We start from the raw sequence: 26,360 nt of genomic DNA on the forward strand, positions 1-26,360 counted from the left end.
GGAGGGAGTTGTTTTGCCACGCTACCTGATGAGTTTATCCTAACGGGGAGTCAAAGGGCGTTCCTCCTCGGCACCCTTCGGCAGATTAAGGGTCATGTGGGGAGCCGCTAGCATTTACCTTTCATGCCCTACGAAGTCGTGCAAGGTAGGGTCACGGAACTCACGTATCTCATGCCATCGGGATGTGACCCACCTGGTAGGAAGTTTGCGGTATTGTGAGTAGAATGTGATTGGGGGAAGATAGAGCGGGCAGTGGAGACGTGTATGGTGGAGGGAAGGATAGAAAGGACCAATGAGAGTTTAGCTGATATCATTTACTCCAATCCAACCGTATGGGACTTGTCTATAATAACAACCCAAGTTAATATTAGCCTATAACGTAGCGATAATGTAACAAAACGAGAACATGAACAAAAATATGAAGTAATTCCAAAAATTCTCAAGTGTTTTTGTTTAAGGGAAAACTAAAATAGTTTATAGAATACCTAATGCCAAACTGTATAAAGTAACGAACCTCCAGTAACTTACAGGATATTTTCTGAAATTGATATGTATTACACAAACTGGTATTATTAAAACTTACATAAAAATAATAACTCAAAACATAAGCTGCAGAATAATAAAATAAATCTCAACATAAATATGAAGCCAAACTAGTGAATATGTCATCTATACATTATAATAAACCTATATAGGCATAATCATATACGGCGTAAAAACAAACTACTCACAATTTACACCTGAAAACGAGGCTCCACACACACACACACACACACACACACAGGGTCATTACGAGAAAAATGGGGAAGAGGTTAAAATACAATTAGCCATATATGCATTACTAGAACAATGTTTACAATACTGTACAGTTAATAATAATACACTTACTGGGTGCAATATAATAAAGTGCAGTGAACTTGTAATGATTCTCACAAGATAAACATATATTATTTTATTTTAAGTTTCTCCTTTTTAATGAGGGTTGACATTCATCTATGATCTTTCCCAATAAAATGTGACACTGCAGGATTGTGCTGTCACTGCGCGGGCATGACACGGGTGCAAGTGGCGACTGAGCATCGATAACACTGACTGACTGACATATCCGGGTACGTGGATGTCACATCTTTTTCCCCTGTGGATAATCAACTAATAGTCACTTACATATACGAGTGTTTATTTTGGCAGGACAGCTTCCAGTCTATATTAGTAAGGCCTGGTCTGACCACTCGCTGGACACAACATTTTCAACCATGTAATGATTGCATCTAATCTGACAAGCTAACAATGAAATACAGTGCAGTATCATGAAACTTTACATTATCATATCTATATTTACTGAATATTCTCATAAACTATTTTACACAACAGTATTACGGAGTTATTTATCCGGGTAGGTGATCACGTGTTGTCAACGTCACAGTGACAGCGGCGGGAGTGGCTTCAATAGCCTACTTGTTACCCAGCTTGGAATACTCACCTACAGCATCACACACCTTAGATAAATAAACTCGACCTCGGTGAGCGGCGTGTATCACCTACTTCGTAAACATGATGTCAGTATTTCTCTTAACATAACAAGCCGAGTCGGAAAACAAATAAACAGTTAAAATCTATTGGCTTTCTGAACATAAGACGGTTATTTTGACACAAAAGAGCTGACAATTGTGTAGTACTTTTACTGTTTCTTATTTGAATACATACATATAGTTTATTGACTCGTATATTGGAGAACTTATCACATATAAACACGGTTGAAGGATTATCCGTCATTCGGTTAAAGAAAGAGCTCCAAATGTCTTTAGGAACTGTTCATTCACACAAAAAAATTCAGTAGACCTTCACGATAATTACAAATTCTAAACCAGACCACTGTAGTTAATATTTGTACTCGAAGTGTATCACTGACAAATATTGAAGTGTTAGTTGGTCTGTTGACACAACTGATGCAATTTACCAAACAAAATACCAAACCGGTTCTAGCCCTGACACATTTTCCTTGAGAACTAATAACAACTAAAAATAAACATATCTTTGATTTCTATTTTGTTTTTCTACTGCGTCACGCATATCCGACTCTGTAAGTTTAAAATCCAGGGCAGCCTCGCCTAACGAGTAGAGCTGCTGGTGGAGAATGAGGGCACCTCCTTAACGCCAGATACTAAGTCCAGCCAGACAAGAAGGCAAACATTACCACCTGCTACTCCACTTACTATTTTGTTTTTCAGTCAAAATTCTTCACCTCTGATATTATTACTGAAACGGGCCTGAGTCACAATATCGTTTAACATATTAATGCACTTGAATGATAAATGTTTGGGTTATACAGAAATGTGATACTCTGTTTAATTACATTTTGTTTGTTTTTGCATCCCTCACACACACTAATAATAATAATAATAATAATAATAATAATAATAATAATAATAATAATAATAATAATAATAATAATAATAAAAGCTTCCTTCACGCAGTTACATCTTGATCACTTTAAGAAAAACACGCGCGTCATTCATTAAAATCAAGACCAAAAAACGCTACAATTACACTGCTTTCGAAAGAGTTAGTCTAAACACAGTTATCTCGAGTTTCCTTTCAGTCACAATAAAAACTTTATGATACAATTAACCGCGTTTACAGAGTATTAAAAGTGCTGACTGAGCCTTTTTTTGTAACGCTGCACTGCTATCTATTTTTATCCCAGGACACAGGTATAGTCTCTTAAGGAACCACAAAGATTTAAATTAATATTAAACCCTGCGCATCGTATCTAATATACTATAGGACTAGCCGTGTGTGTGTGTGTGTCTGTCTGTCTGTTTGTGTGTGTGTGTGTCTGTTCTGGGCAGCCGAAACGGCACAATCGTTTTTCATCAAACTTGGTGGAAAAATCGCAAAAAATTCGTAGAGTAGAACAAACCTGGTCCTATATCGATGGTTTCTTTAGGAAACCATTAATTAACCATTTTATGTACGCTGGAAAACGATGCAAGTCCACGGACTTGGAACACCCTCATTCGCTGTAAGCCCACGATTGCAGTTATCGTACGGCTCCCTCCTCCTCCCCCCCACTTTTTTTCTTAGCCTACTTTTTTTTTAATGTTGTTTGGATTAGTAATGGAAGGAAGACGAGTAAATAGAAGAATAAAGAAGGGGAAACAGAAAATAGTTAGATAGAACAGGTGGGGGGAGGAGCTGAGTTTCATCATGCGTCTGGATGCTCAGTTTCAACGTTACCAGACCATTTTCGGACCTTGCAGCTACAGTGTGTACAGTATACTTATTCCTGTGACAGTACAATACAGTACACAACGAACTATAAATACTTGTAAGAAAAAAACATAATTATATAGACATGTAAGACTCACAACTTGATAAGATATCCGTAAGACATTAGCTATTGGAAATGTAATTTAATGTTTTGTTATTAATCCAGTGTGAAATATATCGGTATTGGTGGTACAATCCTAATGGTCTCTAATCCTGTTGATTAGGTGAGGTTAATCTAGGTTTATTGAGATTAAAGATTAGGTGTGGGGTTTATTCTACCTGTGTTAGTCTCAGGTACGACCCTTATTGTAACAATCACGACCATGATTATAACAATCACGACCATGATTATAACAACCAGGACCATGATTATAACAACCAGGACCATGATTATAACAACCAGGACCATGATTATAACAACCACGACCATGATTATAACAACCACGACCATGATTATGACAACCACAACCATGATTATAACCACGACCATGATTATAATAACCACGACCATGATTATAACAACCACGACAATGATTATAACAACCATGACCATGATTATAACAACCACGACCATGATTATAACCACGACCATTATTATAACAACCACGATCATGATTATAACAAACACGACCATGATTATAACAACCACGACCATGATTATAACAACCACGACCATGATTATAACAACCACGACCATCTGGAAAACGATGTCGCTGTACGCTGTCAGCCGGACGGCGGTTGCTCGCTAGCCAAGCACGAGCGTTGGAACTTTCACGCCTCGGTAAATTGTACCACCGGACTCGCCACCGGGCACGAAGGGCCCACGATCACGTGTTTTAATCTATTCTACCTAAGTCACTTCCCATCACAATAAGCATGACTTCTGTTTTGATCAATTCATAAGCGAGTTCTGATACTCCACGTTCACCTAAAATGACGACAATATTATTTGATCGAATGTAATAATTTCATGCAGAGAAGATCAGAAACTTTCTTATAATTTTATTTATATATATTTTTTTAGGGGAGGGGAGAGTAAATTCGTGATAATTCTAAAGTACAAAAACAACCCCAAGCGGCAGACTCGTGAACTTACCACCACCACCACTGCGCCACCAACACCCGCATTAATAAACACCACACGACTCTCGCCCGCACATCACTTCCACATGCAACATTCTCTCGCGGCCCTCCACATTACCCTGGGTGCCAAGATGACTCTATAATGTACAGAATATAATGAGAGGCAAGGGTGCACGATGTGGCGCCTCCTTGCTGAATTATTCATTAGTTGCAGAGACCAAGAAACCGAGGGTAATAATGATTATGCAAGATACGAAGACGGGTGAGGTCCCTGACTTTACGCTTCCCAAATTATTTTCCCAAGGATGAAGAGGCATGGACATACTTACGACTATTGGGCTTCCTGTTATAAATAATACCAAACCTTACTCAACCGCAGTACAAGTTTACGCGGGCTAACAAGTTACAACCGATTCACTTTCGGTATTCTAGCTAAAATGTAAAGATTTTATTTTTTTGTTTTCGGACTTACTTTAGCTTGTACTGTAATACTAAAAAAAACAGACGCATAAAATAAACTATAATCTTACCTACCAAACTGTGGATCTATTTTCGGCTGTATTACTGTCAGGATAAATATATCTAAACAAACCAAAGGCAGAATTTTTATAATAATAAACCACTCATTGTTATTTAAGATCACGAGAAGTATCCAAATGTTCGTATATTTGCTTAAATAATGGAACAGTTATATTAATGAAGTGGTAACTCAATTACAACGAGGGCTGTCACAAGATTCTTGCATCAAATTTTCTTCGTTATTTATACAAATATAAGAACTTTTGGAAACTTCTCATGATCTTAAATAACAATGAATAGTTTATTATTATAAAAATTCGGCCTTTGGATTGTTTAATATTTATCCCGACAGTAATACAGCCGAAAATAGATCCACCAATCACCTTTACATACAGCCTTACTTTACCCAGGTACTGCCAGGTAAAATTGCCAGTAGGAGACCCAGGGTGCGGTCGCTGGATCTTTTGGTTGACTGTACCAGTTGTGTTTTATATTTACCCGCGTCACATGGGTATCCTAATATGACATTACAAAAAATTACAAAATAAATACTCTGCGTCGCTTCTTCTGGGCACTGTACTCAAAAGCATTATCTCCCCTCTAGAGTAAAGCTGCAGTGGCTAATTATATTTTAATGACATCTTGTTTTGGCTTTATATAAACTAAAACTTTTTACAACCCCAAATTAAGAGCTGTTTCATACACATAAAAATGCAGTCAAAAGTCTCCCCCCCCCCCTTTTCACATTCTCCTTACCCAACACAATTATTTTTTGTGCGTGTGGTAGTACATAGACGGAATAATTCAGGGAAAATTATATAAAATTAAAGTAATATATAAGGTAAAGACATGGCAGAGGACAAGGCACATGGCTGCCACTGTTTATGGTTCCCGGAGCCGCTGACACACAACTCAGCAGTATTGTAGAGCGGTCAACTTTTTTACAGAAGGCGTGGCTCTGGCAACACACGTCTGAATACCAGGAGCTTTATGCTCACCGCCGGCGGACCGACTTATGACACACTTCTTATGTATGTAAACATTCTACGGAGTATTCTACAAAACTGCTGAATATAATGAGGAGGGCAGACGGCGGGACGCCAAGATCTGTTATGACGTACAGTATGTGGCAAATTACCACAAGCAGGCTAGAAAAACGAATCATTCCTCGTCTTGAAAACAGACTACTTAAATCAAATAGAAAATTTTGTAACGACAATAAATTTATATTTTTTGGCTTTAAATGGAAAACTTACACTGATGTCTAGTTGTACATAAGATATCTTGCAGTATGGATGCTTTTATCATTGACAATACGAAATTAATTAAATTTATGGTTACGATTCGAGATCATTTCACAAAATTACTAAGATTTATATTAAAACGATAAATTCTAATACTGTACTTTATTTAGATACTAAGCTCAAGACACTGACCAATTGTTACAAACTGGTACAAAAAATTATTACGAGAATGTGTACAGTGTACACGGTACTCCATCTCCTCGACACTGGACAAACGCGCCAGCCAGTGTTCCCCGCTTCTAGTGTGTCCTCTTTTTTTCCGCACGTCATTACCCAGAGTGTGTGTGTGTGTGTGTGAGTATATTGCGACAAGTGCGGGTCGGCCCCAGCATCTGAGTCACAATGCAGAGATGATCCGCAGGCAAGCTTGGTGCATGACCTCAGCCCACATCTTATACTGCCCTGCATGTATGACACGCCATCTGTAATGTAATACCAACTGTTTTACCTCATAGGACTGGTTTATCCGAGGAGGGCATCGTCTTTTGGGATAATAAAATCGTCCTAGGTATGATTTCAAGTCTAGTTACTTGTTTAACTACACAAACCATTGCAAAATGAATATGTAGATAGATGCACTTTGGCACATTACGTAATAGTGCCTACACTATCACTACAGCGGCAATATAATCTGCATGATCACCGACTAAAAACAAGACTTACCAGGTATAAATTCAACATGAAGCAACAACTACCACCACCCACAGGTAACATTTGACAGTGACAACTCGTACAGTCGTCTGGCATAACCAGTAATATATTCGCGGCTGACCCACCACCACTACCGCCTCACTCTCCCTCCACCAAATTAGGGAGATCGGCTTCTGGCGTCTAACTTTTCGAGAAGTGAGAGTGAAAGGTACACAAGCTTGGAATACTTCTACCTGACCAGGCGGCTTCCTCTCCTCTATGATCCTCCTATCTCTAGTCTAGTGACACGTAAATTAACACTTCGTTGGGCATGACTACCCACCAAGGTTTAAGACAAGTGGGTAAAGGAGGAGCACCTGACGAAGACCTGCGTAAACGAGGCTTACACGAAAAAGTGAACCCAGGAGAATACCTAAACGACCATCTCGTCTGACTTTTGCAGTGTGTAGCCGGCGGTTCTGGCCGGTTATCAGTGCGTGAATGGTGCTCTCAGTATGTGGACGGTTTTATGTGGACAGTTCTGTGACTGTGAGGAATGTTCCAGAAGCTAAGTTTTTTCTTTCCTGGCAGCTAGGTGTGAAAAAATGTCAAAACAGTTGCCATTTTAGCTTTTTTTCGATTAATTCTAGCGAATTTGACCTGCAAGCTAGTGGGTAAAATGTCATCTAGAGACTAGTTGGTTTTAAACGGTTTTATAAGTTGCCTGGCGGTTATCTAATGCTTTGGCTTGAAAGTGAATCTTAAGTTAAGAAAACCTGCGGAAGTATTATATGACTATACAGTACAGTAATTACAGTATCAATGAGTTCTGTATTTGGTAGGTGTGTGTATATATATATATATATATATATATATATATATATATATATATATATATATATATATATATATATATATATATATATATATATATATATATATATATATATCCTGCCGCTGTCTACAGATGATATTTTTAATTTAATGTCAGTTTTACTAAAACATTATACTGATAGACAATCCAGGTTTTCCTTAACAAAAGTTCTGGCAACATGTTGCCATGCTGGCGGACTTTCTCAGGCCATGGGTAGACCAGGACCCATGTGGTTGGGTCCTGGGGTAGACCATGGTTTCATCGGTATGTGGACGGAACCTCAAAGCGTCTTACAGTAGAGAGGATGTCTTGGTGATGATAATGTGAACATGAGCAAGGAAATACTTTAAGGGAACTCGGGTGTCGGAGGAGATTTTCTTCTTAGCAAGAGAAAGAAGGAAGTAAATAAGAACTAAGTGTAAGATGGTGGCAGGGAGGATCCACAACACGTGGAGACGCTCAAGTCTACTCAAGGATTCCTCGTCACGCCGGGAATGTGAATTCAGACTATTTAAACTTCCGCTTCCTTAAACTAAGACTGTATCAAGTATTCCTGTTACGTGGTGATACAGGTTTAAACTGTGACGCTCCACCCTGGGAGTTGGGATGCGGGAGGGACTTGTAAGCTAGTTATTCAAAGATGTCGGCAGCTTCTGTCCAATGCTTGCTGGTACCTGTACAGTTACTGGTAACACGCACCTCACCCTAGCTAGCCAAGCCCTAAAGGTAAACAGAATCCACATTGCCTCACAGTGACGGCCCCGGTAACCACACACGGTAAAGCCAACAATAGTCTCCAAAGGTCACATCACCACACCACACCACACCACCAGAGAAAGAGAGATAAAAAATATATATCCCTGGCCAATCCTCGTCTGACTGTGAAGCGCAGCAAAACGTCCACCAATAACAGTCACCTTCCTCGACCCTCTCTGAGCCCCACCCTACCCAGTCGTCTCCATTAATTATCCCGGACTTGGCTTGTGTTGCACCCCTCCCCTCCAACCCTCCCCTATCCAACCACTAAATCCCATCTGTAAATAAGAAATTTTTCGACTTCATTTAAATAAATCTCCATTTCTTTCTCTTCCACTACTGCCTAAAAAAAAATGTTTCGTGCTCCAGATCTGTCTAGGCGTCACCGGTAGCGGCTAGTGTTTATGACGTGAGACGCTTTTTTAAATATCTTGTTTAAACTGACGGGGAGGAGATCTAGAGGCCTGGGGAACATTCGCGAAAAGGTCCTGTCTGGCGGCGGCGTTCACGGTGGTGATGGTGGTGGTCAAGATGTGGTTACGTTGGGGAGAGGGCAAGAGGAACGATGGAGGGGCAAAACAGGAGAATAATAAAAGGCGATTCAAAGAACAGGAAGGACATGTGTCAAAAGGTGGAAAGAGGGAAGGGAAGAAAGATGATATGGGTGAGGGAGGGGATAGGGACACTGAACTTTTTAAAAGGGAAGGCATGACGAACAGATGGAGAGGATAAGAGAGGGGAGGGAGGGAAAGGGAAGGAGGGAGAGGGGAGAAGGAGGTATGTGAAGGAGCAAGAAGAAGGAGAAGAAGAAGAAAACACTGATCCTTCTAGTAGTGGCAAGACGGCGGTGGCTCAGACCAAGTGTGTCAGGGACTCTTTAAGGATCAGGGCGTCAGTCTCTCAATGGCTCGGGGATGTTGCGAGAGCTTTGCGGACCCTGAATAGCAACAAGGGTGAGCGCCAGATGTGAAATCATACACACACACACCAAAAGAAAAAAAATATCAGAACGGACAGAGGGGTTAGGAAGAGGGCGGAGTCGTTTTCACCCTGTTGATGGGGACAATGGCGACCTTTTGAACACAACCCCAGTGCAGGATAGGGATAAAGGTTACTGTAGAAGGAGAAGAAGGAGGGGTGGTCCTCAAGCTGGTTGGTTGGTGTGGCAGGCAGGGGAACGTCCTGGTTAAGGTGATAAGAAGAAAAAAGATTGAGATGGGGGGGGGCTGGTGCAAGAAGCAGTGGGGACGTGTGGGGAATGTGGTAGTGGTGGTGAGGAGATGAGGAATGGGTGTGGAAGTTGTGAGGAAGGAGAGAGAGAGAGAGACGAAACCTTCAGAATAAATGTACGTATGGGTGGAGAACAGAAGACACACAAAAAGAGAGAAGAAAAGAGGAAGAGAAGAGGAAGATAAGAAGAGAGAGTCCAAGTGGCCGGGTGTGGTCCAGAGATGACCCCTCCCTCCACCTCCTCCCTCCCAGTACCCAGTTGGTGTCATATAAGGGAAAACACACACACACACTGCCTCACTACACACACCTGTCTATCTCTAACTCTCCTACCATGTTGTATTATGTCTTTACCTGTCTTATGACTCACTGCATTTTTAGTCTCTATCCTTCACACCTGTCTAAACTAAATATCTCCTCCTAGCTCTTCCGTCTCTATCTCTCAAATGTCTCTCTTTACTCTTCTCCTGTCCGTCTGTCTCTCTCCCACACCGTCTCATATCTGTCTCAACCTATATCCACCTCTCACTATGGAGATTCACCCCCCCCCCCAGTATCTGTTTCCAATTTTCGTAACTAATTGACATTTAATGCCACCTTCTTACACCTCCACCTCTTAACTATCACCATGCTACTTTATCACCCATCACTATGACGCCAGCACCCATCACTATGACGCCAGCACCCATCACTATCACGCCAGCACCCATCACTATCACGTCAACATCCATCACTATCTCGCCAGCAGCACCCATCACTATCACGCCAGTACCCATCACTATCTCGACACCAGCACCCAACACTATCTCGCCTGCACCCATCACTATCATGCCAACACCCATCGCTATCATGCCAACACCCATCGCCAGCCATCACCATCAATGTCGCATGAATCTTGACCCTTAACTATGCAAATCGTATCATGTCACATCCATCACACCTTGAATGCCTCTTCAACAACCTCGCCTACGTGTCACCTCTCCTCCCACGATCTGAAGGAGGGCGAGGGCGAGGGGGGGTACACACGCTATCTACAGCCTGAAGGAGGGAGAGGGGGGTACACACGACTATCTACAGCCTATGTATCATCCCCTACAGCCTGAAGGGAGGGTGGGGGTACACACAGTATCTACAGTTTATGTATCACCCCACAGCCTGAGGAGAGAGGGTGGGGAGGGGCACACGACTTTCTACAGTTTATGTATCACCCCCACAGCCTGAAAGGAAGGAGGGGGGGTAGGGGAGGGTACTTCCGTTGTTTTTGGACACCAGTTCCTCAACCTCTGCAATGCGACTAGGTTTTATTGCCTTCTACTTTTAAGGTTATGGGGGGAAGGGAATGGGAAAGATGAGAGGGGTGAGAGGGAGGGTACAGTAGCTCGCGAAATATGACAGGAGAAAAAGATAATGGGAAAGAACGAGATGAGGGATGGAAAGGGGAGGAGGAAGATAACATATAGGAGTGAAGAGGCAAGTGATGGAAGGGAAAAGAGAAAGGGAGTAGGTGTAGAGGTACGAGAGGAGACCCAACCCCCACTCAGGGATGGATGTTAGAGTAATAGCATCGAGTATGTGGCTTCGAGTAGAGGACAGGTTAAAAGAGAGAGAGAGAGAGAGAGAGAGAGAGAGAGAGAGAGAGAGAGAGAGTATCATGTCACCACTCACTCCCTCCTGACACACGCCCACACGTAGACCAACCCATCCGACAGCTATACCTACACATCTTCCCGTTCAACCTTTCCTCCCGACATATCTTCCCCATAAAGCCGTGAGATAGAAGACCATTACTCCCTGTAACAACACAAAGAGCTTCCCTTACCCCCTGTGGAACGAGAATCAGGCAACGTAATAAATAAGGAAAAATCTCACAAGACCACATCACCTAACTCGTCCTTAAGAAAATTACTAATCACATATTGGAGGGAATACTTCTTGTTAGTCGTTAATTCTCTAAGAACAAGATACACTAGAGATGTAGCTATGGCGGACATCTTGACGCAACAGCTGACATCATCACAATATTTTCTCAAAGTCATTGTACGATTTATCTCACGGGACAAACACTCACCACCACCACCACATTCAACAAACTATACGTCATCGTGGAATACTTCCCACCACAGCATCTTTCCATACCTTATGACACAACATGACACCATATGGCATTTTACGACACCACATAACACCTTACGACACCCCCATGACAGCTTGTGACACTACATGCCATTTTACGACACCACATGGCACCATATGACAGCTTAAGACACCAGGTGACAAACTTCCGTCGCAGCAATCAAGAAGTTCATTCACTCCAGCTTTCATGACTTCACAAATTCACTGTCCTCAGGCGGCCCAGACAACACCTTAAAGCGTCTGACGTAAACACAATAGACAACATAAAACCCCAAAAGAAACGTACCTTTAAAGGCCTTTCAACGTACACAAAGTACATGGTCCGTGGTACATTTATTTACACAAAAATCCTACCGGTGTTTAGTTTACATAATCCCGTCGTTTAGACTTCTAAATCTTTTTTCAATACAACGTAAAATTTTCTTGACGTAAGCACCTGACGCGGCACCACCACCACCACGCCAAGGACGGCAGGGAGTAAAAAAAAAATACAGTTTCTTAGAAGTTGTGCCAAGTGGAACAGCTGACGGCACCTTCTCCTCCTCCACCAGGCGGGCCCATCACAGGTAGCTACCTCCGGATTCTCAGATATTCGTGGATTGAATTTTTCTCATAACTGGTGATGTGAGAATGTATCTAAGCGGGATTATTAAAATTACAGTAAAAGGTAATCTACATAACACAGACTCTCTACCGTAACTAATTGCGGTCTTCCATTCCCTGTCAGGAGGAGACAATTAACGATTGAGTCTGATAACATGGGAGCGGCTTTATAAAGGTTTGTAAGACTCCACCTAAGTGTTTGACTTGAGCTAAGACTGCACCAGTGTTTGACTTGGGCTACAGAACAAAAACTTAGTCCGTCCAAAAATAGCAAATTAAACAAACTTTAGGTTAACTAGATACGTTCACTCAGCACCAATTGGTAAAAAAGAAAAGATAGGATATTTGCTAAAACGTTTCTCTACCGAATCTTCTTGTCCTAACAGCTGCTACGTAATGTTATCTAGTTAAGAGTCTCAGTATAATTTCAAAGATAATTTCAAATGTCTGTTTTTGTACTTTATCTTAAGCCGAAAAGATAAGTGCATTCTTACATCTTCAGAAACGAGAAACATTCATCGTAGGAATCTTTGTTGATCCGACCTCTGGGCCCTGACAGGTACCCCCACCAGGGTGTTACCAACATAAACACCGACACACAGATTAAGACACGCACATAGTAACAAGGCGAGGGGAGGAACCTTGTGCCATATTGACGACGAGGCCAGAGGAAAAAAAAATCACAAGAATTTGCATATAAACCCTTTTATTACACCCAAGATCACCGACAACATTAAAATATGAATAAGAAAACTTGCGTAGGTGGAGACTTTGCTCGATACACAACACCCGGGGTATAAATGTTACAATGGCCCAGCAAGAGGATGCGGCCAGGATGACGGGGGTACGCCCAGCACCTCAAAGGGGGAGAAAACATCACACGATTTTTCTTTTCTTGCTGAGGGAGGAGATAAACGTTCCTGAGGGGGAAGTAAACAACATTGGAGCCTTGAAGAATAGGTAAATATTAGGTTTCTTAAGGGAAGATCAGCAATATTATTAATGAAGGTATTGTATTATGTAAGCTCAGGATTTATCAACGTTAACATCATTTCTGAATATGTGTAAACAATAGTATAACTTAAGGAAGAGATCCGTAAATAAGTAATCAAGATTTCTCTACAAGGTAAACAATATGACTAACAGTGTCCACGGCAGGATTTATGATGTAAACAACAGGACTCCTGGAAAGCCATAACTCTGAGGATATGACACCCGATATCCTTTAGAAGTTTAGGATGAAGACAACACAACACAATACAACCTTCACTGTGAGGAGAGAACACGAGAGAGGAGACAGGCGGCAGTAAGGCCGAGGGAGTGCATTAGACAGGCCGATACGCTGAGGACCTCACATCGCCTTAGTTACGAGGGGACCTCCCGGTGCACCAGACCTGCTCCCGGGGGCCTCTGTCTACCGGAGTCTTTGGTCGTGTCGTTGCTCTTACAATCTACGACCCACTTATCCTATCCCTGGCCAGGCTACCAATGTAGTATCTCAACTGCCTGAGACTATTCTTTCTTATATATGTATTAGTTTGTTATTTTTACTGGTGGTGGGGCGAGCTGGTGGGAGGGAGGGAGGGTGGGGCGAGCTGGTGGGAGGGTGGGGCGAGCTGGTGGTGGGAGGGAGGGAGGGTGGGGCGAGCTGGTGGGAGGGAGGGTGGGTCGAGCTGGTGGGAGGGAAGGTGGGTCGAGGGGGGTTTACAAGACCTAATACAGTAGTCTGTGTCTGTCTTATACTTGTCGTGGAAATTCACAAACAGTTTCGTCAAAATTTAAGTTTTTAAGCAGCTTTGTCTTTTGGATCTTAATGATCAATCTTGACAGAATATGACAGTGGGTCCCACAGGAATGACTACCCCGCCAGAGACAGTTTAGATACACTAGTCTGTATTGAAACGGTTTATAACACGTTGTGCTGGAGAAAAGGACAATAAATGGATTCGAAACCAAAGAGGGAAATTGTGATCCGACTCCTATTGATTTGGGAGGTTCGAACCGACATACCGAGGCCACTGACAACTCTCATCTCGTCAACATTTCACAGACGGTCTGACAACTGCTAATAATTTGCTTTACGAGGGGAGAGGACCTCAACGGGGGAAGAGGGAGAGAGAGGAGGAAAGAAGTGGGAGGGGGAGGAGAGGGAATCAATGACAACAACACCCAAGATAACATGAGGTGAAGGGTGAGGTCATCTACCACAAAGTTCATGAGTTAAGGACGGCTGGGGTGAGAGGGAAGTACATAAGCATGACCTAGGCTATCCTGTTGGGGGAAGGGGAAGGGAGGGGAGGAGGGGGAAGGGAGGGGAGGAGGGGGAAGTCGTAGTACTGATCACGGATATCAAGGGAGAAAAAGTTGGAGGCCGGGACTACTTAAGAGCTCAGAACATGATTGCAGGAACTAGGATGAGATTAGCGTTTGGAGGTGATGATGAAACGGATTTTTAAAAACCCTAAGTGCATGATGGAAAGGAACAGGAGGAGGAGAAAAAAGAAGGAGGTAGAGAATTCCAATAAATGGGACAGAAGTTGAAATTGTTACCAAGTTGAAATTGGTAGCCTATAAAATCCTGAAAGTGATGGGAAGGATTTGAGGATGGCCCAGTTTTCCCCTCCAAAATAGAGACTATTAGGGACTAGACTAGAGGATGAGAGTTACAGTCAGAGAGATTACGATGACGAGGATTAGGAAAGGGTGGAATTAGAAAGATGGGAGAGAAAGTGAGAAGAGAGGAGGATGTGTAAAGAAAGGAGGATGAAAGTGAAGAAAATAAGATGAGAAAAGCACATAAATGGAGAGACAGAAAGACGTGACAATATGAAGAGAGGGGAAAACGTAGAGAAGGAAAATAGATCAGAATAAATGGGAGTGAGAGAAAAGATTAGATAAATGGTGATAAGAAAACAAGAAGTGAGGAAAGATAGAAGAATAAGGAGGAAAAGGGGAAAACAAAGATGAAAAAAGAAAGACAAAATCCCCGTGAACAATGCATCCGAGACAGACATACAAACAGACCGAACAGGCTAGACCCGTTGGGGTTTAAAGCAGCCTGACCCATAAGCATTAACTATCCACACAGATCATTCGCACCAAATAGCGTAAAAAAAATCCACTGAAAAGTCTCTGATTACCGATACTGACAGAAAGACACACCGATCGCTATACCCTCCTCCTCTTTTCGCACCAGGGAATAAAAAAGGGAGAGGAAACATAATAAAAGTTGATGAGAGAGAGAGAGAGAGAGAGAGAGATAAACCTTAGGTACACAGCTATATTAAATATCTACCCCTCCCCCCCCATCTCTCACCCTAGTAACTCTCTCTCCCTCCCTCTTACCTACCATGTGTGGCGGGGGCAGGTTGGGTCACGGCCCCCTGATGTTGCCTCCTCTTCCACCTGTTCCACCTCTACTTGCTCCTCTACCTGCTCTACCCCCTCCTCTACCTGCTCCACCCCTCCTCTACCTGCTCCACCTCCTCTACCTGCTCCACCTCTCCTCTACCTGCTCCACCCTCTCCTCCACCTGCTCCACCCTCTCCTCTACCCACTCTACCTGCTCACCCTCTCCTCTACCTGCTCCACCCCCTTCACCTGCTCTTCCACCACCTCTTCTTCCTCAACCTCCCCACCTCCTCTTCAACCACGACTACCTTCACTACCTCTGGTATCTAAATTTAACGCCGCTTTGAGCCACAGGGCCTCCTCTTCTATGTCCAGGTTCTATTAAGGCGTCACAGTCCCTCCCTCCCCACACACACACACACTCAAGAGTTTCGTCAGGGCTGCAAGATGGCTGAAAACTCTTACACATTTGGAAAGGAATTCTCGAGATTTTCATACTCGAATATTTTTTTTATGCAAATACGATACATCATGATGATTTGTGTGTTATGTTGAAAGCGTTTTGATTGTTTACAAACACACACACACACACACACACACACACACACACACACACACACACACACACACGACTATCAATAGGGGATTTCTCTACCCAAGACGTGTACACGGAACCCACAATCAAAAAATCTCATTTAGTTGTCGTGTCGTAACCTCACACGACATGGGTCTGTCTGTGTGTGTGTGGTAACTTTACACTACAGAGGAAGACAATTTTATCCCAAGCTTACACTACACAGAGGAACTTGTTGTGAGGTAAGTTCACACCAGACCAGAGGTTTTGGAAATACGACTTAGCTTAACCATGACATCACAAACTTGGCCTCACCACCCACCTACCACCACACTACACCACACCACACCACCACCCTCCAATAACCTGTTTTACACAACACCTACACCAGGCTCTTGTTACCTATCCACCTCTGTACTTCAGCGTTACGTCACACAACAAACGAACTATCCGAATTTTTGCCGCTACTTCACGCTCCCACACGAGACAAAATTATAGACTTGGAGAAATAAAGTATAGAGTGAAAATTTACCTCTTTACTCTTCCTTATCACACTATTCGACTAAGCGACCTAACAAGACATATGGATGAATGATAGACTAAGCGATCTGCGTTGAGGTGTTGTTGATACAAACTCCCAATTTTATCACAGTGGTATTTGGGTAAGTAAAAGGATGTGGTATTATTTACACACACTTAGACAGAGACACACACAGGGACAAACAAGTGTAACACGTAGGCACACACACACACACACACACACACACACACACACACACACACACACACACACACACACACACACACACACACACACACACACACACACACACACACACTCCTGAAGATTTTATCACCCGATCTGAGTCATCTCCTGAATAGAGGGAGGTTGTCATGAATGGGTGCTTGGGTGTGCGTGTGGGCGTGTAATGAGAGTAAGTGGAGGTATGTGGGTGTGGCGGCGAGAAATATGTGGGTATATACTAGAGTGAGTGAGTGCGTGAGTGAGTGAGTATGTGAGTGCGTGAGTGAGTGAGTATGTGAGTGCGTGAGTGAGTGTAATAATGTTAGAATTCTGAGAAAATGCAATGAATGTGTATGTGGGCGTGGCAAGTGAGACCACCTCCCTCGCCACCTTCCCTCCCTCACGCCCACACACCTCCCTCCCTCACGCCCACACACAGTTAAACTCTCTTGCCTGTTTACACACTTAATCTCCAGGTCTGATTTGTGGAGACCTCCCTGCTGTCTGTCCCCAATACATACCAGAAATTGTCAAGTTTCTCCAGTAAAAAATAAAATCTCGAGGTTTTTTAAGAATTATTGGTTTTTCCTTCTATTTATGTTTTCAAGTAAATATGTAATAGTTGATGAAGTAAGTAACATTAAATTGTATACATGAACAGATAAACACAACACAAGGGGGCCTTTATATGACTACTCAAGTAAGCGTTGGGAGTGACGGCAAATAGTTTTGAATTTTTTTTTTTAATTCCAGATAAACATCATTGTTGGCTGTTGCCGAGGGTCAGGGAGGACTTACGTCACCCTTAAATCTAAGTTCATGACTTAATTGTCGACCCCACAAAGTTCACCGACCCATAATGGCTACAGGGACTAAACTGTTGGTAATGATGGCGGGTAAATCCTCCCATCGTGCAGCAGCTTAAAGCAAGAGGCTGAAGTGAAACTGAACAATCCTAACACAAAATTATAATCACCGAACTCAGTCAGAAATCATGTTGGGATTCTCCTACAAAACAATTCTGATTCCGATACATTGTAATTTGTTCGAGTTACTGTGTTTACAAACTTTCAGGTAGTTGGTCACACACACACACTGGCAGAACAAGCACCATTCCCATCCCCCTTGTGAACGGCGAGACAAAAGCCTGTTATATTATCATTATTTCTACCATTCCTTATAAAATCCTGTAATTAAGTTCATGATCATTACCTGAACTGTGATGAAATAACGCAATATGAAGTAGTCTCTTTCCACTGTCAGCACCTTGTTACATTTACTTTCAAACAATGGTGGGTGTGGGAGTGGGGGTGTGTGTGTGTGGGTGTGTGTGTGTGTGTGGGTGTGTGTGTGTGTGTCTGTGTGTGTGTGTCTGTCCGCCAATTCAACCTCACAATATCTGCTGGTTAAGTCGGTCAAATTGTAAATAAACTTGAGTGTATGTAATGTTTGTACCCTAGACCGGGTTTTCTATTTGTTATGAGGTCAATTGGTGATAGGTCAAGGTCACTGTTGGTAAGAGACATCCCCCAGGCCGCCGTAACACCACTGGCGGACGCACGATAGTCTATTCAGCCCTGCCTACGTCACGAGAGGGGGCAGGGGTCGGCTTCCTAACAAAAGCATACTATGTTTTTCTACTACACTAATGATGAAATATTCTTACTAATAATCCATAACTCCAGTACAAGGGCTCGCTACAAGACGTGGACCAGGAGCAAGATTCTCAAAGAGTCTTACGTTATTTTTTCCTCTAGAATGGAACAAGAATGAACACGACCTTACTAAAGACGCGTTGTCAAACCTCCAATAAAAAAAATAATTATCGTATAAACCATTAAAGAGTATTTGGAGATCTGAAGGACACTTGATTAAGACAAACATTTACTCAAAATTCTTTACATTGTCTCTTAAACAGTTCCTTAGTGCTATTTAAACCACTTTATGGATGATTAAGTATGCAAGAATGTGGTATGTAAATAAGTTAAACACAGTTACAAGTTTACTACACTCTTGGGCTGTTTACCGGCTTGAGGTGTGTTGTTCCCTCTCTTCTTGTTGCTCCCTCTTGCTGGTACAATGGCAGGCACTCCATGGACAAGCTCATCCATCACTATTTTGGTTAGGTTAGTTTTTTTTATTTTCCAGTTGGTGAAAAAATACAACGTTTGGTGATTTTCATGGACGCTCATCTTTCCGACTGCTGATGGTAATATCTGGTATCTATTTTAACTTGGGTTAGTTGGGGGTGAGAGGAAGGAGGGGGGAAGTTGAGGGTGAGAGGAAGGAGGGGGGAGGGGGGGAAGTGGGGTGGGTGGGTGGGATTCGAGTTATTCTGACAATCTATTGAATCTGATTATCGAGGAGCGGCAGCGTTCACTATAGCTATTGACTGACTAACCCCACAAGATGTTTCATACTCCCAAGGTGTGAGTGTTCTGATTTACCCCCATCGTTACTGACCCATATTATTATACATACCTCAAAACACAAGATACTCAACTGCTCTGTGCACACAATAGACGTGTGGTTCTCTAAAGTTTTGAGGACGAATTAAATTTTAGAAGTTTGGAGAGACAAATGTTTTAAAACTTCTTACGTTCACATAAACCATGTCCGTGTGTGAGGGTGCGAAGAACGTGTGCCTGGAGTGACTGATAAATGAACGAGAGAGAGAGAGAGAGAGAGATGCGCTAGGGTGTAAAACTGTTTTTTTAAAGGTGAGTTTATTTGCGTTTGTGTGCCTATATGCGGGTGTCTGTCGGAGTGCACACCTGTAATTGTCACACACCCACCACCACCCATACGCACACAGTTCAGAGGTTCTCTATACCGCCCCTCCCTCACTCCACCTTCCTGACGAGGCGCCATCATGGTGCCTCATCATGGAGTCGCTAGCTCCTCCCCCCCTCCCATCCTCCTACCTTCCCCTTCCCTCCTCTCCTACCACCACCATTCTCCTCCTCCCTCCTCCCTCCCATCTGCTCTCTCCGCCGCTCTCCTTCCTCTTCCTCTCTCTAACCTCCCCCTCCTTCCTCATCCACTCTCCTTCCTCTTCCTCTCTTTCACATCCTTCCTGCTCCTTCCCTTCCACACTTCCTTCCCCTTTCTCCATAACCTTTGCCCCTCTCCCTTTCATACCTGACCCCCCTTTCTCTTTACATGTCTTCCTTCCTTCCTTCTCTCTGCCAGCCATCCTCTTCCTCAATCTTTGTTCCTCTCTCCTGCAACACCATTATCTCGCCCACATCCTGTCTCAACCTTTCCCTTTTATCATCTCCTATCTTCCCTTCCCCTCTTCACCAAATTGCCCCCCCCTCTCCTACACTCTTACCTCCAGCACCCCCCACCCCCCTTCCTTCTCCTCCACTCAGAATCTTCCATGGACTTTATGAACCCAACCTGATGCTTAAACAATCAATAGTATTCTCAACAGCAATGACTTAATAACACATACATTAACATGACAAATTGAATTAAAATCAACAATAATTACTTACCGTATCAGAGGGTCGAGTAATGTATTTATCAAATTATAGAACAAATTTTATAAACTTTTACTGTTAAATTCAGTGACAATTTTTGATACTATTTTGTAGGTAATGTTCGGTGCTATAAAGTGGCTGGCCTTTACATGGAAGGGTTGTGTTGAGTCGCTGTTTAAAGGTTTCAGGGTTGTGTTGGCCCAGGACACTCACCCACCACCTGCTGGAGGAGTGAGATCACCTCAACAGGACCATACAGCCTTCACACTGGTCATTGTCGAGATAAAAAAACGACTAGACCTATACATTGTATACATGGGAAACTAAATATACATTTAATAGGGAGTTATAATAATTAAGAGAGTGTGTGTACTAACCCAGGTGAGCCAGTAGGGGTCGACAGGTGATCCGGGCAGCAGGTGGTAGCCCTTCTCGGCCACCTCCCGGTACACACTCTCGTGCCTCGTGATGGTCACATGCCGCCTCCCGCCTGTCCATCGCCCGCCGCCCTCGTCATCGCTGATTGAGAAGTTACGGGTGACCAGTGCCCCCGCCCGGCTATTGATGCGGGGAGACGCCGGGGGAGCTCCCTCGCTGGTCCCAGGGGAAGGCGTGGTCCGTCCTGCGGGTCCTGGGCTGCCAGGACACAGGAGGGCCGACCCAGCCGTCGGGAAACCATACGGAGGGTTGGGGTTGCTGGGGCTGCGGGGGGCCACGGTGCGTGGCGCCACAGGCAGACCAGAGACATGCAGTGCTCGAGGTGTCCCCGGTGACCGCTGCTGCTGCTGCTGCAGACTCTGCACACCCATGGCTGGACGGGGGCTGTTGGGGGAGGCAGGGGGCAGCGCACCACCCCCTCCCGGTGGGCTGGGGGTTAGAGGAGGCCGCATGCGAGGAGCGCGAGGTGGACGAGGTGGCAGACGAGGGAGGGACCCATGTGAGCCAGACTCATCTTCAGAGGTGGAGATCTGTCTCAGAGTCATCATACTACCTAGTGCTTGTCTCACTGTCAGTTCACTCGCTAAGGACCGGGAATTCGCTCCAGGTAGAGAGTTAGACTTTTCTTTATGCCTATGTCTCTCTTTAACCGTTGGTAAAGACGAGGAGCTTTTTTCACTACGGACACTGCGGAGGGTAGAGTCTCTGGACACTGTCATGTCACGACACAGACCATACCGCCAGCTACTAGAAATGTCACAATTGCTTCCGTCGTTGGAACGTTCCTCCTCGGACTCCGGAAGCTCGTCACTCGTAATACTGGACTCTCGAATAGCTACAAGTCCCTGACGCGTGAGTCGACGACGCTGTATGGCGGCCTGCAGGGCCAGAGACCTCTGGCGGGGTACTCGTACAGCCTCCTTCTCGTGCGACCGTCGCACACTGAGCGACTTGAGAATCCCGTTTGTTATGACGCCCGGATGTTTACAGACAGGACTAAGACTCTGATTGTGCTTACAGAAGTAACACGTGTCCTCCCCTTCATCCTCGGCGTCATCCCCACTGCAGTAATCACACTCCTCGCCGCAGTCATCCGTCTGGCAATAGTCGTCGTCATAGTCGTTGTCATCCGACGTGGTGACAGCATCAAACTCATCAGTACGACATCCTTCCCCAGCATCTGTCCTGAAACCCTCGTCCTCCAGCTCATAATCACTCGTGTCCTGCCCACTGCCGCAGCTGTGCCGGTCCTTCTCGGTGTGCTTCTTTGCCTCCCACTTACCCAAGATCACTGGAGGCCTCTTGGATGGTCGGGTGTGATCCTCTACATCACTAGTGTGGCAGTGACCGCAATCACACGAGCCCCCGTTCATGCCGCAGTTATCGTAGAAGCTACTCCTGCGTTCATCGTCTGAAGCCGTGCTCGTGCCAGTGCTCCGGACACTCACCTGCAACCTGTCCACCCCTGGTTGTCCCTCCGAGTCCGAGAGGTGAGCCTCCACTTCTTGGTCCCGGTACTGCAGTCTCGGGTTGGGTGGTTTGCTCGCCACCCGAACCGGAACCGAGTCTTCTTGAGGCATCGGTGCAGGGAGGGCGTTCAGAGCTCGCGCTATGTCCTTACACGCTTCACGTAACCTATTTTTCTGTTCTATATCATATTCGTTGTCACTATCAACATTGTTCCCACGCTCAAAGTTCAGATAGTCCAAACACGAACCCTCACTACAGCAAGAGTCACTTTCAAAAACATTATCATTGTCACTAGCACCACCACCACCACCACCTACCGCATTCTTCGTCTCACTCACTCCACTATCACAATCAGGTAAGTTGGTTGCCGGCGTCACTCCTCCATTTACTTGAGAGTTGCTTGAGGATGAGGTAGCTCTTGGTCCTGTTCTTTGGTTGTCTACAGCGACTCCACCACCAAGAGAGTTTGGTGTAAAGTTTATTAAGTGTTTGGCATTCTGCCCCGCCCTGGTCACTGCGGGTCCTGACACAATGACGCTTTCATTAACATGCACACTTTCATCTGGACATTTTTCCACTCGACTATTGTATCTGGTTGGCCCGCCAGCAACGTCAGCTAGGGAGGGTGGCTCTCCGGATAATGGGATTACGAGGTAACTGCCACACCCATTGCTGTTGGATGTGTCAGATTGCTGTCCCTGTGTGTCTCCCTCCGTGCCCTTAGACTGCTGGTCGTCGCCTGGGCTTCCCTCGAGTGACTGCGGAGGGTGGTGACACAACTGGTCCTCCGTTCCGCAATGAGCGTTGGCGGCGAGGCGCTGCACGTGTGGATTTCCATGTTGCCTGGGCGGTTGCGCGGGTGGCGGCGGCGTCGAGTGAAGCAAGTGCGTCTCACAGTCACTCCCCGCCTGCCACTCCGCCTCGTCCCCTCCTTCGTGCTGCAAGTTGTTGTTTATGGAAGAACACACTTGGATATCAGGAGGTCGTAATCTATGTAAGCGTTTATGTTTCCTGGACTGATGCATCAACAGATTAACTAAATTTACAGATTGACCTTTCAAGCAAGTGGTCTGTAGATTAGGGTCCTCTTCAGTGTGTGGAGTGGAGAAGTGTTGAGAAGAGGGTGTGGGTGGGGAACATGGTGGAGTGGGTGGCAGCTGGGGCACAGGAGGTGGGGTGGTGTGGAGGGGGTTCACAGAGCTGGAGTTAACCGTGTCACCACTACCTTCCAGTGAGCCCCCGGCTGTAATATCACACCCGAGCCTCATGTTCCCACTCCCAGGGGCCATCGACACACCGGGGGAAACTTTAACGTCTTGTGTGGCGATCTGAATACTCCCTGGGGTGTCTGGTTCCACGGATCTTGTTTTGGAATTGTCTGTCGTCAACATTAGATGTGATTCGACACTCACCTTCCCCGCTGGTCCCACGTTCGCGATGGGAACGTCGTCCAGGGGGGTGTTCCCATGGTGTTCTTTTTCCAGACTAGATGTTCCAGGACGGTGGTGTGAGAGGTGTACCGTCACGGCCGACACAGCAGGAGCAGTAGCACTAGCTGGCTCAACCCCGGCACCTGCCTCCACCACCTCCGCCCTCTTGTTCACGGCTTCCTGCTGTAAATCACCCACATTAGCGCCGTCGCTCTCACAGCCCGGGATCTTTATTGCCTCAACGAGTCCCTCAACTCCCTCCTCACTTTTGCTTCTTCTCTCGAGGACTGAGTCTTCCTCCTCCCCTTGGAACTGACTATCAACGTGATGAGGCAAAACCACAAAGTCAGGAGGATCACAGCCATCATCATCATCTGCAGACAGCGAAGAAAGAAAATTCTGCCGAAGAATGTTAATTTTCTGCTTAGCTGCGTAAATATCAATTTCTTTGTCATTTCTCATTAACTCTTCGTTTTCTCGTAAATTACACTTCACCATTCCTTCGGATTTACTTTCACTTTGTATAGATTTATCATCACTCGTGTCAATTCCTATGATTAAGGTGTTTTTCGCGTTATGTTTGTCACTATGACCTTCACCGGTATTACCTGTGCTACTTTCCCTTTCTCGTGTGCCACAAGAGTTATGTTCGCCACCTAAATTATTACCTGCGTCGCCATTAACTTCAGAAGCTCGCACATCATCATTAACCCCTCCGTCATTACCACTACGGGGGGCCCTCAAAACACCACCACAACCTCCATTCACATCTCCATTTTCACTCCACTTTTCCCTGGTTGGGGGATGGGTTGTGTCTAATGTTTCAGAGACGTCAAGACTCGTCGAACTGTTGGTGGTGGTGTTGGTGCTGCACGCCGCTGCCTGCACCAGTGGGCTGTTTGTTTGGTCTGTGTGAGGAATGCATTCACTTGGCACGTGAGGCTCGCGACACTGATTGTTTATTTGCGATGCTTGAAGAACCTCCGGGGCCGTGATGGTGGCGGGGCCCTCCAGTTCTCTCTCACAAGCGTCAACACAGTTCGGAATCGAGTCTACGCTGATTCGACACTCGTGCGTCACTCCCTCACACTGAGTTCCTGTTTCACCATTGATACCGTCCGCCCGATCCAGTATAACCTGGTCCTTATCACATTCGCTACTTCCGTTCTGGTCTGGCTCTGTTCCACCCAGACCACCCTGGTATTGCATATTTGGTTTATGTAAACTCACTGTGTGGACACGTGCGGGCGCGGTGGGCGTGGGTGTATCCTTTCCTTCCACGCCCTGACACGGCACGATATCAGGCAGGGACAGCCGCTTGAGCTGAGTGGCAAGGTAGCCTTCACTCAGGTGACGCCCCTCCTCCTTGGTTTCGTCGGGGGAGCTCGCCAGGCACCCGCTGTCGGCGTCATCACTGGTGGAGGAGAGTGCGTCCTCACCTCGCGGCACAATGAGGGTCATGGTGGTGGAGGTGGGCGGGTGTTGGGGTCACGTGACGGTGGGCGTGGATGAGGGCGCCGCCTGCCACACACATGTCACCTCACACACGTGCTCCAGTTTATCTACTACTGCACCCACACTGGGGGCGCGCCGCTGCATGCTGACCTCTGCCACCACCTGGACGACTGGCAGTGTTGTCAGTGGGTGGCCAGGGGGTGTCAAAACTAGGGCCAGAACACGTTGTGGCCGCTACACCACCGAGCCATCACCTCAAGGCCGCCACTAACACCCAACAAGGTACAGTACATCAAATGTTCAGTCACTCGTAGCCTAATATTTTGAAAGTACAAATCACAAGAATTATCCAGATCTACACATCTTACGCCGCCCAACAGTCCTTGGGTCGCTCTCAACTGGTTTCTGCTAACAAATTGATCAACGTGACCCTGAAAAGTACACTCGATTATTTACCGCGGTAATGCCAGGTGCTGGATAACATGTTACACCCAACACGACACACTGTACCGGTACTGGGGACTCCTCGAGTGTTCCTACGCGTCTGTCTAGACCTTCGGAGCACACTATAAAGGCATTCGCTTAAGAGTCAGTCTCAAGAGTTTATTCCGATTTTCTAAAACATGAAAGGGAAATCCAGTAAATATACGAGAAAGCAACTGGGAATGAATATGTTCCCGGCAGAGAGGAGAGGAGTAGGGGGAAGACGTGTGGTGGTGGTGCCCCCGTGGCGTTGGCTGGTGGCCAGGGGGCGGCGCCAACACCCCCCCTTCCCCCACCTCTAGCCCCTATATCACTACCACCTTATCCTCCTCCCTTCCCTTACACTACCAAACCTCCCTCCCATAACCCAAGCCTCCTAAACCGCCCGGGATCAGGAACTACTTAACCGCATCACAACACTTGTATGTAAGGAAGTACAGAGATTACTGTACAGCATCTGTCCCTCCTTCATAATTTAAATACATCACAATATATCTCTATACTTTGGGAAACTACCATTTTTTTGC

The 26,360-nt window shown here is 45.1% G+C and overlaps 1 protein-coding gene across 4 annotated transcripts in view; it reads right to left on the reverse strand.

Annotated features, from left to right (window-relative positions):
• Positions 1-26,360, reverse strand: part of LOC121860057 — a 73,916-nt gene that overhangs the window by 23,801 nt on the left and 23,755 nt on the right. For all 4 annotated transcript variants that reach the window (XM_042357072.1, XM_042357073.1, XM_042357070.1 and 1 more), the window contains exon 2: positions 20,935-25,781. In XM_042357072.1, the coding sequence (XP_042213006.1) occupies positions 20,935-25,356 (4,422 nt within the window). In that variant the 5' untranslated portion in view covers positions 25,357-25,781. The remainder of the gene's footprint in view (positions 1-20,934; positions 25,782-26,360) is intronic.

The sequence above is a fragment of the Homarus americanus genome, unplaced genomic scaffold (genome assembly GCF_018991925.1).
Source record: "Homarus americanus isolate GMGI-L3 unplaced genomic scaffold, GMGI_Hamer_2.0 scaffold41643, whole genome shotgun sequence".
Taxonomy (NCBI): Eukaryota; Metazoa; Arthropoda; class Malacostraca; order Decapoda; family Nephropidae; genus Homarus; species Homarus americanus.